Here is a 13,144-nt window from a genome sequence, read left to right as displayed (position 1 = left end):
AGACCATTAGACTGAGTAGGGCAGAACTCCTAAATCACTGACAGAACCATATATTACAGAAAAAAAATAATATTAAATGCTAATTAAACAATTTACCATGCTTTTGTTTCTGGGATTCTGAGATAAAATTAAGCTAAATTAAAAAAGCCATTCCAGGTTTTATTCTTCTGTACACCAGAATATTTCAGGGTTTTGTCAAGTTATTTCATGGAGCAGTGACTCTCACTCTGAAGTCATCATAATTTGTACAGCACAAAATAAAATGAGAATCACTTTCCAATTCACCAAATCACACAGTTCACACAGTTGGTTCTCCTCTGGTATTTTTTTGAATGGACCAACCTCGATGCCCAGAGGAAGAATACCAACTTTCAACTTTTCAACCAAATATCTTTAACTTATACAGTACATAACCAAAATGTAACAGATTTCAGGGGCAGAATTCTGTTTGATATGCTATTCCTTTAGATTTGCACCATATCCACCTCCTCAAAAATCAAGTAATGCTCTTTTCACCCGTGGAGAACTGTGTGATTTGCTCCACAGAAACACTTTCTTTTTTATTCTGTCATCTGCCATTTTCCACAGTTGGATCATTTCACATTTTCATTGTACAGACCCTGGTACAAGGCCCATGTTTCCCTGAATTGCTGGAATTGGACCAAATCTATGAAATCTTAGAAAACATTATATAGCTCTACTCTGCAGGGTATCTGTAGTTTTAGATTAATTTATGCCCCGCTACACTGCAGCAGAGTTCAGTATGAGAGAGACACATGAATTATAAAGTTGGGTATATGTAGAATAGCCAAGATCATACACTTTCAATTTGTTAATAATTGACCCCAAAATCTTCCAGCAAAGTCAACAAGGGACTTGATTCCAACCTCAAAAGTTATAAATTCATCCAGAAAGAAACCCAATTTTTTATATACACTAACATATTCTATATTCTTTTAATTAAGTTAATTTTGTATTTTTTTCTAATATCTGTCTCCAGATTGTCACAACTCAGGATTTCATTGATTTGTTTCTCAGTTGCTAGTTGCTGATGATGCCCAGATAAACAATGCTAAATATAATTGTTCACTTTGGCCATGTAAATGTCTTTAAATATTTGTCTATTGTCCACCACTTTGGTCCAGCCTGAAGTTTTTCAAAAAGTAGTTGAATGAAATGCTTGTACAGATATTGATAGCACTCAGAGAGTCTCTACAACAATTGAATCCATTGCTGTAATATTTTGTTCATGTTCATGTAAGTTCATGTGTCCCTCAAGATGACATGTTATCACTGCAAACCTACTCTTATTCCCATCAGCCTTAGTTGTACTTTCTCGATTAGTGCTAATTAGTAAGATGTTGACCTGTCTAAACATTAAGCTGCTTAACATCAGTATGTTAGCCATGAATGCCAATCCACACCGCCCGACTCACAAAAATATATCAGTGAACAACCCGACACCGACCTGACCCACAAACAGAAAATACCAAAAATACGTGATAAATATGACCGCTCAGGTAGAGATACACGACAAAACTTCAGTGAGAAAACACTTGTTCATCTGGTACCACAGCAGAGAGACGAAAACTCCAGTTTAAATACCCTGGTATACTAATGAATGGATAAGAGCTGAATTCTGCTCCATCGCTCAGCCTTGCTGCAGATTTTCCCCAGTGGCCACTCGTGGTATTGCAGCAAAAATCTACTGCACATATTCAGTTGGCCACATTGCGCAGAAGCAAATCTGGAAGCTAGAAACTTTTTTTGGTATATGTACCAACTGACCAATTCTTATAGGACTGAACGGGTGCCATTTTTGGACCAGTATCAAGCTCTTATAATACATTCATGGGTATACTGCAATACTCTGATACCACCCAAGCCTACTGTGAACACTGATGATGTTCTCACAAATTTCAGTGAGCAGGGTATCAGTTGTGGTTTTATGTCATTTCTCAAGAATAAAACTGGTTCATACATGGATTTACATTGTTTCCCTTTCTTTCTCTCAGGTCAGCACTCAGCAGGTATATACCCTACCTTGGGGTGTTGCTGTGCGTTACTGGCAGAGACCGTTTCAGCAGCAGCAGCTTTCAGTCTACCCGCCGATCAACCCTCACCAGCCAATCAGAGAGCAACCGCATCAGCAAGCCCCGCCACTCCTCCCAGTCTGAGAGTGAATCAGTGAGTGTACCTCATATATAATATGGTATATATATCTGTCTTACAATTTGTCTGACAGATGCTTTGAATTACAAGTTACTGATTATGTATGTGTGTGTGCGTGTGTGTTCTCTCAGGCCCACTTCTCAGACACAGAGGAGGAGAGCTCAATTCGGACGCCTGTTAGTCGTCAGTTGTCCAGTGATGTCAAACAGGGGCGCCGTGCCAGCCAGAGGTCAAAGGTGAGGGGTCACCACACAGGAGAATTTCAAAGAACTGGCGCCATCAACCCCACTGACCCAGCCATATGTCACCTCTCACAGATCACTGTGAGTATGGACGACTGGCTTATATCAACAACAAAAAAAAAACATTCAAAAATATACACTAGGATATATTAAATGGGAGATTTATGCAACGATAGCATCATATATTTCTAACTTTATTACTTCAAGTGTCAGACAGGTAGCCTCAAACTGTGTGTGTGTGTGTGTGTGTGTGTGTGTGTGTGTGTGTGTGTGTGTGTGTGTGTGTGTGTATGTGTGTGTGTGTGCTGTGCTCCGTTTAACTTTTCACAAGATAGTTTTATGTTTTTGATGGGAGGTTTTGCTTCTGTTTTGTCATTATGTAAAGGTTGCTCTAAATGCTCTCCTCCTAAATTTGTGAAGTGAGGTCATGTTGTTTTGGAATGCCGTTCAAGTCAATACACTTCATGTTACTGCTCGGTATTTCATGGCACGCAACTCAATGAGGTCATGTCTAGTGGAGCCCTCTCAAAATCCAGACTCTTCACGGTTATGAACAGAATATTTTAGCGTGTAATCTAATAACATCACGCTGCTTTGGTCTCATGTAAATATCACTGATTGTTTTATATGGTTAAACTTTGAGATTCCAGTGTTTCAGTATCAGTTGGCGTGTTGCTTTGGAGTCTGGTTAACACTTCTTTCTTTTTTTTAAATTGATTTAGTCACAGAAATTAAGGTTTCCCAAATTAGCATGAGTTTTACAAAAGTTCCTAAAGTTGAGATTTGTAAATCATTACCTTCCTCTGGACTGGAATAACATACAGTGATGGCAATCCCAGTGGAAACTGATATAATCTATGTGTTGCTTTCAGCCCTTCATTCTCGGTTCCCAATTGGTTAGATCCATGGGAGGATATCGACAGGACTCAACTTTTTTTTTGATACTACCACTAGGAGTCACTAAAGTCAGAATTTTAAAATCCTGCACATCCTGCGTGTAGTGCCTTTAATGGAATATTCAGATTCTTACAAATAGTCCATGATAACACTTTACTCACAATTTTTCAAGTATTGAAAAACACATTCCAATACTTTTTTTCACAATGTTGAGGATTGGTAAAACGCCAGCACTTTATATAACAGTGGTTCTTGAATGAATGTTTGTGTCATGTTTCTAAGCATCAAGCTGTCAGGCTGATGGAGAGTGACGGGTCTTTCTATGTGGGACATTTAGTAAATGGAGCATTTCCGTTTCTGTGAACTGAGATGATTATATCCTTGTTCACAGAAACGGAAAAACACCAGTAACCCACATGTATGCACATATGTAAACACGCGCACATGCTGGCGCACTGCCCTGCAGGTCAGGTTCATTGAGGACTCCATTACAGAGAGTCCAAAGACTAATCCAGTAATCTGGGAGTTTCAGACTTAATCCACAGTTTGCACGACGTGACCCAATGTTTCGGCATACTGCACTTGGTTGGAGACGAAGACGGCAGATTTTCTAGAAGTCTCTGCCCTCCATCTGCTCAGTCTGCACCAAATAGACAATATCAACTTTTACTTTTATCCATAATCCCTTTTAACTTGTGCGCACTGTATTCTTGCAAACAAATGACAAAGTAGAAATACTATTTTGCCAAGATATTTTGGCTTTATTTTAATTGACATTTGCCTCTTATCTTTTTTTAAATTTATTATAATATTTATATTTTCCCAATTTTTGCTCTCCTGAGGCAGATTTTTGTATCTTCTAGAAAGCAAAATACTTCAAGAAACCTTGAAACAAACAACAACGTTATCTGTATTTGGTGAGAGTAGGCGCCTAATAAGTCCAAAAAACCTTATGATTATAACTAACAATGAATGGCTGTGTTTATCTGCGTACTGTTCAGACTCTGACAGAGCCTGAAGACATCTCCATGTCGGACATCAATCTCCAGCCAACCAGTCATCTGCCTGCCACTGTAAGAGTCCACCGATCGCCCACCGCTTGCTGTGTGCAACAGATGTGGCCTTTTGATTTTTTTTCTTGCTTTTTTGTATCAAGAAAATCAACAAATCCCATGACAAGCCTAAAATAAAAAGCTCTGTCTGTGTAGAAAAGCCTGATACTGTAGAGCTTATGCTTACTTGCCGTAGTGCTCTATTATCATCCATACATATATATTTGCACACAATTAAAAATATCATGCTGAGGTCAACTGATCAAAAAATACGTTTCAGATTAAATCAGCATTACTTACTATTACTTCCAGAGAATGATGAATGCCATAATTTGTATTAGTTCATGAGGATTTTTTAGAGTCACCTACACTAACCATAGTCTTTGTAATGGAGGAATATGTCACTCTGTGCAACAGCATGGCTTTTTTTTACCAGTGAAGTTGTATGGAGCACAAGCTACATCAGGGTTTGGCTACACTGACAATAACTGTCTGGTAAATCGATTCCTTGTTTGTTTTGCTCTTTTCAAGGGATTTGTTGAAAATAAGCAAGAGATACAACTGCATCAGAATTATCCTTTTATTTTACCACCTCCCTTGTCCTTGAAGGTGTTTCAGTCGTGTGTGTTATGTCTATTTAAAGGGGCATGTCACCCATTCTACAGTATTGCTCAATGATTCTACCACATTTAAAATATCTCACTCAAAATAACTCTGAATGTTGTGAATACATTTGTTCTCAAAGTGTTTGTGAACTCATGTGAAATGGTTGGCATATCCCTTTTTTCCACCCTGCCCATTCCAGTTGATCCAATCAACCGTGCTTTCATGTGAAAAGCTGTAAAGACAGACTGGCTGTGCCTGACAAACAATATTACATGATGGACTGTTCTGCAAAGATGACAAGTGTATTGTACTAAGAATCAAGCTCAAACATTAATGTCTTGTAAAAAAGGACTGACTATTACAGAGGAATATATATATATAATTTAGTTGCACTTAAATATCTTGATTTGTTCACCAATTATGAAATATTACTTGTAATACATCTTAATCTTAATTATCATCTTAATTATTCCTTATCATTGTAACATTTAATGCTTTTTGTAGATTTGGTTATTATTTTTACCTGATATGATATGCAGGGCAGCTGTTTTCCCCTGCTTCCAGTCTCTAAGATAAACTAATCCAAGCTAAGATAACCAGCTGCTATAACATATTTCAAATGTCAAACTATTCCTTCAACATGGTGAGCTCAATTACAATAGAAAACAACCCATGTTGTATTAGACCAGAGTTACCTTTGAGATAAAAACAAATCTTCAAAAATATGCCCAGCTAGAGTACTTTACTCCCCTGGCCAAAGTTATTGATTTCAGAGGGTCAACCCAGTTTTATAGTCTCCCCTACGTACATCAAGGGCACCATTGGAAAGCCATTCATCAATCCAAACAATCAATGCCTTTGATCAGCTCTGACTGTTTCAGATCTTGCACTGGCAGGTTAAGTGGAGGGGAGCTGTATCGATCCAAATCAGGGCAAGAATTGATAAAACTTCATTCTCTCCCTTAACCTCCAGTCCCGCTCACCTCTCTGCATTTTTCCTTCACTCAACCAACAAATCATGAACTAGTTGACTTTCAGCTACAATACCTGAAATCTCTCTCTGTCTCCCTCTACCCACGCAGCTGGTTGATGTGATGGAGGAGTCGGGGCCAAGGACTGTGTGTAAGACAACGTCATCCGTTATTGTCACCTCCATATCCAGCCCATCTATATTGCATAGCCCTCCTGGTTTCCATGGCAGCCTCAAACTGACCAGAACTTACAGCCCCGTTGCTAAGGAGCCCCTTGACATAGCCAGGCTGGAGACGACAGCATTACCATGAACATCTGGACAAAAGTGCAACAACCGTGTGTAACTATATGAGTGTGTGTGTGTGTGTGTGTGTGTGTGTGTGTGTGTGTGTGTGAGCGTGCATGCGTGGGTTTGTGTGTGCATGAGTGAGTAAGTGATTGCTTATTCCCATGGGACTTTTCCATACCAGCATGCTATTTGCTAGTTATGGTAACTTAAAACCAGATAATGCTCTTACTGTTTGTTTTTTATTTGCATAGTATGTGTGAGTGTTTGATCAGGAATGCCCAGTGATTTGAATTAATATTTGCATGCATATGTGTGTTCTGACATATCATGGTGGTCGGAGATGATTTACCTTAGAACTATAGGCAACAAATGAACCTTAAAAACTAAGTGAAAAGTGTTATTTCTGAGGTTGGGTATTAATTAAAGTAGATACGTATCAATTCCTGGCTCAGATTTATGTCATGTAATTTGAGTAGAAGAAATCAAATTGTGCTTTTATATCCATATACTATATATATAGTATATATATATATATGTATGGCTGTATCTTGCCATCCACGTATACATTGAATATTTGTTGTTAAAAACAAATTATTTCCGCAATTCCATTAAGTGATTCTGGGGCATTATCACTATAACTGAGGACATAGAACATGCTGAAATTACTTTTGCATAGTGTTTATGATTTATATTTGAACACTGTGCAGTGATGCATACATAACCAGCGATGTCATCATTAATCCTTATTAACATTAAATCAAATTACACCTGATTAAGTATGAGAGTTACTAGCACTACTGATCCCCCTGAGAATCAGCAACCTACTTAAAGCCACTTTTAGTTCAGCTTTTTATTATTTTATTTGCTTATTATAAAACTGTGAACAGGATCTCAGGATTTAGCGTAAGTTCTACCTTGTACCTACAAAAGCTACTGTGCACAAACCAAAGTGGCAGAAAGCCAAGGTAAAGGAGCAATTTGCCTAAAAAGGTCAACGCTCCAGCAACACACACAGGCAACAAGCTGTATTTTAATCTTACATAAGTCAGCATGGAAATTGAGAATCACAGTCTTGTCTTCAGTATTCCTGCAAAATTGTGTACATTGGTACAAGTTAATTCCCTACTAAGAAGCCTGTGAATTTACGGCTGCTGCTTCACTTACTGATGCTTGAATTTAAAAAGATAGAGCTCACTTGCCCATGAAATCCAATGAATTGGGTCAACGACTGCAAATAAATTGAAATGCATCTAATACTGTATATTGGCCAGGAGAAATTGGTGGAAAAAATGCTCGTCTTTCTGCCGTCAAGAGGCCAAAACACACTGAAAACCACTATAATATGTGTTGAACTTGTAAACTGGGTAATCAGACACACATACACACACATGCGACAGGACAGAAGAGGGTACAGTCAGCTTGTTTGTCCACAGGCTGTTTAACAATGATTTTTCCTATCCTGATGACATGAAGTACCACGGATCAGGCTAATCAGGACACAAATGTGACACCAATACTAAGGTATGAGTGTGTGTGTGTGCGTGTCTGTGTGTGTGCGTGTGTGTGTGAGTGTGAGTGGGTATTTGTGCGTGTGCGTGTGTGCGTGTGCGTGTGTGTGTGTGTTGGCACTGAAGAACTGGACTCAGTACTGTACTTTGCATTCCTCTTGTTGCCATACCTTGCTGTAATATCTCCTATTAGATATGCAGGTGACAGTTGGCTCACTGATTTTACTGTTTTTATAAGAGTGTGATTTTCTGGATTGTAATCATAGACCTCATCATAGACAGACGCACAAAACCACCGCACCAATAATGTTGCTCCGTCCTTGTCATTGAACATCACATACTCTAAAGCTCTTTTCCTCCACTTAAGTACATTGCTGTTACCCTTGAGATCCCCAATATTGCTGCATTACATTGACTATGATTGTAATAACTTCTGAAGTAAAATCTGACACATACTATTATGTTTTATGTTTGTTAATGATAAACAGCTCAAATACAGATTAGTTAACGAGGGAACAACAGCTGACACATTCCCACTATTGCTCGTTTGTCTTGCAGTGCCCATCAATGAATGTACAATGTAAATATGTTTAAAATGTTATGGCAAAAGTTTTAGCACCCTGACAAAACAAATATAAATATTATATGTACAGTATATGAAGATTTTAATTCTACTCTAATGAAGTGATGGTTTTATGAAGTGATGGTTTCATGTTGATTTTGTTTTCTTTGTACAAAATGTTTTGTGTTGTTTTTATTTATTTTTCTAAATTAAAAGAATGTTGCTATATTCTGCAAATTCTAGTGTGTGTGTGTCTCCATATTTATGCCTTGGTGATGCTTTAACCAAGGGCTGCAAGTAATGATATTAGTGATTGATCTGCTGATTTTTTTTTTTTTTTCAAAAGCTGGAAGCCGTGAATTTCTGACATTTTTGACTGAACAAGTTTCTATTGATCAACTAATCAATTAATAAATGAATTAACTAATCGTTTCAACTCTACATTAAACACATTTTCAAGCCTGTCCTAAAATAAAGGTCAGGTGCATTACAGACATTGCCACATATCTTTCTTGCTGTAATCATCAATCAATCCTCCTGTTCATACTGACCAGCATAGCATTGTTTCATAACGCACTTACAATGTAAGTGATGGTGTACAAACCTGAAGCTAACATGAGGCTTTAGTTGTGTAAATTGGTAAAATCATGTCAACAGCTTTCAAAGTTACCGCCTTTTTAGTGCAAATTTCTCTTTTTTTGTCTACATCCTTCAGCTGCAGCTCAAAATTGAAACACTGTCAACCCTGACACAAAGAGGGAATTTTGTAACAGAAAAGCTTTTAACGGTATAATATATCCCTTTTGTTAGACTAACTCAGATGGCCCAAGCCTCATAGTATCCTCCAATGAACTCTTAAAATGTATGAATGGATTTATCTGCGTTCATATGCATAATGTTTATAGACATTAGCCGAAATGTTGTCTAGACTGTCTAAAATTGATTATTGGACTAGACAATGACCAGTGCACAGATAACCAGATATATGATGGCTGCACCAGGAGCCCCGAAATATTGGTCATTGACCCAGAGACTAAAGTGCTGTCAGACAGATAGGTGATGGTTTCTAAGACTGCACATTACTTGTATTATAAGAGCATTCGGAGGGGAACTTCTAATGATCAATATAAACAAGAAATTATTATAGCATAATTTTGCTCTGGTCAGACATACAAATTCACATGCACACATATGATCATGTGCAGCAGTGTATGATTGTGGTCACTGCAACCTGTAATCCACCATATGTCCATCATTGTGTCTCACTAATGTTTTAGCAAATCATTAGGTTATTTTCCCTAATGGAAGAAATCCATCCGGCACAGCAGATAACATCTGGAACATCCTGATGTAACAGAGTGGCATCAGTTCAGATCATATCTGTCACCATGCCAGAGAGCAGATATGATGGACATTTATCCTGCATACGGTTTGACCTGAATACAGAACTATGGCGCCCCACAGAGGTAAGACTTGGTACTATATTTGAATGAACATATGGTGTAAGTGGGTGGGATAGAGTCAGATAGATATGAATCTGTCATTTCTATTACAGGAACATCTTGTCCGCCTTTTTGTCTCACTGACAAATTAATATTAAAGTTTTCTTTACTGACAGGAAACATAATTTAGTATTGCTCAAACACGTTGTAAAATACAAATAATGAAAGACAAGGAATGGTATGCATATTACTTGCATGCATATTAGTATACACTAATGAAATAAACTGTCATAATGATTAAAACATATATGGGATGAAATGGGTAATACATGGTGAGAACAAAAGAAAGAAAGAGATTAAATTGGAGGATATTTTTATTTTATGAGTTGCTCCACTGGTTTTCCCTCAAGCTCTGACTTGTTGCTTCCTCAGATGCAATGCCAGTGTTTCCTTTCAGTGTAATTAATGAGTTTGTTGAGGTGTGGGAGTATTATCTGTCTCTGCCCTCTCATCTGTCTCTCAGTGTGTCCGATCTCTGACAAACCTGTGTGAGGTCAACGTGTGTATACATGTGCTTTTGTGTGAAGTGGAAGGAGAGACAAAAGGAGCATCAGTGATATGACTCTGGTGTTTAATCATGCTTGTTATTCAACACACCATTGCTGGAAAGAAGAGAGTTTGTTTTTCATCCTGTGCATGTACATTCTCTGGAGGCACTGACGACATACTGTGCAACAGCATGTTATCTTTAGCTTCAGCGCCATACGAATAAATGAATGATTATTGCAATTTGCAGTCGTCCTTTGTCCATTATTTTAATGATGTACACACATGATTGCAGAAACTATGCTATTAAGTCATTTAGTTTATGATTTTGTGCCTTGTGATCTCATGAAACATTTAGTCCTAAATTACTTACAGTATGTGAACATCCAGTATATGGATGTTGGTATTGTTGTCATACTGATGCTTTTTCTAAAAATTAAAAATAAGATAATAATAAAAAAGGTCTTATTTATCAATTCTCTCCTCATTTACTTTATTATGTCTTGGTTTGGTTGCCGTCATCTTGAAAGTAAAAAACAGGCTATCAAAGCTTCTCAAGGTGGCCAACACATTTGGTTTGCATCATGCCCAGCTTAAGGACATTTACATTAGAAAACAAGTATCAACAGTATCAGGAAAGCTCAACTAATTATTAACTGTCATGAGCTTGAACGCCTTCCTTTATGGCACCACTACAAGATGCTCAAAACAACAACCCTCTTTTATTTCTGTAGCCACTGGACTGCAACTGCATCTGTAAGGGAATAGCAGTTTGACATTTTGGGAACATAGTAGATTTATTTGCCGAGCATTAAATGATACAGCTTTTCATAAAGCTTTCTCGTAAAGCCTGTAAGCTTTACGAGGGATATTCTGCCCTTGCAGGTGCGTCACACTGCATAGCCAGACAGATAGCTAAAAGAAAACTCAGCACTGAACACAAAACACTTTACACAGTTACAGTGAAATATGTACAATAATATTGCATTTTATACATTATCTGTTTTACAGGTAACAACCGTATACACATTTTTTTAAACAGCGTTTTTAAAGCATGTAAATAAACAAGAAAGTTAAGTGACCATACTCAGATTTACCTGAAGGATCAAACTCACTGACCCTGCATGTCCACTGCAGTACTTCAACCTGCCTGTATGTGTCAATAATTTACAACAACACTGACTGTGGTCAGAATAAGGGGGAAACAGAGATGAGAGAAATACTGCCTTGTGGTTTTATATCCCTGGCAACCAGTCAAGTTACAGTTTATATCCATTTATGTGCAGACTCAGCACATAAATGGTGCGCAGCAGGAATTTAATAAAGGTATTAATATATTTTTTGGTGAAATGGACATTATCACTATATTGACATATATGATCCAAGTGAACAATTTCCAGTGAGAACTACTTAGAGACTGTTAGACTTTGTTGATTAATTAAATAGTAATTTAATTTAAATAATTAGTTTAAGAATTATTCAGTTATGGCCAAAAACATGTTTTGTGACCTTGACCTTTGATCTTCAACTGCTAAATTCTAATTTGTTCATCCTTGCATGCCAATAATTTGGGCCAAATTAGAATAAACCCCCTCAAGATGTCCTGAGATGAAGCACCGTCATATCCAAGTGGTTACAGCGCATGCCATATACCCACTACGTCCCTGGTTCAAGTCTGGCAATGGACCTTCATTGCATGTCATACCCATTTCTGTCCAATAAAGGCAAAAAGACCAAAAAATAATAATATAAAACAGATGACCTGCGATATTGCATTCACAAGAATGGACAGACAAACAAATATAATGCCTCTGGCCAGGCATAACAATGTTAATTAATAAAATGTAGAGTTGCTTCAAAGAATGTTTAACAAAACACAATCAAATTTGAATGACTTAATAAATAACTTAAATTTGAATCAGGGTTTTGAAGGAGATAATTAATTAAATGATTAATAGATTAAAATGGAATAAGGCACTTTTAATTGATTATTTGCAGTTTAAGGATTTTTAAGGGTAAAAAATCTTAAAAGTAGACCAAAACCCTTTTTTTAAAAAAAAACCTTAATTTATGCCTTTATTTTCTAACTAAGGGGAAAGTTCAGGGGAAGTTGTCATGGGTTTTAGTTCATTTAAAGTGGGATTTTCTTTCAGTGGTAAATTAATAAGGACTTATTAATTATTAATAAGGGGTAAATTAAAAAATGATATTCTTGTCCAAGTTTTTGTGCTAAGCTATCTGTCTCCTGGTTATACTGTAGCTTCATATTTAAAAGACAGACTGAGAGCAGTATTGATTTTTTCACGCACTGTAACTCTTGGCAACAAATTGATGGTAATAAAAGTTGTTTCCAAAAACTTGCTGGAGTGTGTTTGGAGTAAAGGAATTCAATATAAAATCTCCAACAGTGTGTGTCATCAATAAAGACCTTCAACCTTTGGTATTGATAGTGCTGTCTCCACGGTCAGATTAGCCTTGGATGTTATTTTATTGGGTTTAAACATCACACTATGTCTTTTTCACATTTAAAATCAGGCGTTTAGTCTCACTTTTAATACACAAACTTGTCCATTTTAAGGTGACTTTGTGACTCATACGCTAAATGGTTGACACAAGCATCAGGACTTGATGTTAACTAATGCAACAAGTCTGTCACCACCTACTAAACAATGTCTGATTCTGCTGTTTATGTTCGTTTAACCTTAACAGCTGCGGTTGGCTGCTAATTGAATTGCTCCATATCACTCACATATAGAAGTGGCAGCTTAATCAGCCTGGTGGGGGTGTTTCTGGGGAATTAGGGCCAGGTAATTTGTTGTATCCCACCCGAGCACAATGAAAGACTGCGAGACAGAA

At 37.3% G+C, this 13,144-nt stretch overlaps 1 protein-coding gene across 1 annotated transcript in view; it reads left to right on the top strand.

Annotated features, from left to right (window-relative positions):
• LOC128381054 (melanopsin-A-like) overlaps positions 1-6,252 on the top strand; it is a 31,729-nt gene extending 25,477 nt beyond the window's left edge. The window contains exons 8-11 of the mRNA XM_053341001.1: positions 2,016-2,187; positions 2,304-2,495; positions 4,313-4,384; positions 6,052-6,252. Of these exons, the coding sequence (XP_053196976.1) occupies positions 2,016-2,187; positions 2,304-2,495; positions 4,313-4,384; positions 6,052-6,252 (637 nt within the window). The remainder of the gene's footprint in view (positions 1-2,015; positions 2,188-2,303; positions 2,496-4,312; positions 4,385-6,051) is intronic.
• The last annotated feature ends 6,892 nt before the right edge of the window (positions 6,253-13,144 follow it).

Source organism: Scomber japonicus, chromosome 20 (genome assembly GCF_027409825.1).
Source record: "Scomber japonicus isolate fScoJap1 chromosome 20, fScoJap1.pri, whole genome shotgun sequence".
Taxonomy (NCBI): domain Eukaryota; kingdom Metazoa; phylum Chordata; class Actinopteri; order Scombriformes; family Scombridae; genus Scomber; species Scomber japonicus.
The sequence above is the reverse complement of the archived record's forward strand: the minus strand, read 5'-3'. Positions and strand labels throughout refer to the sequence as shown.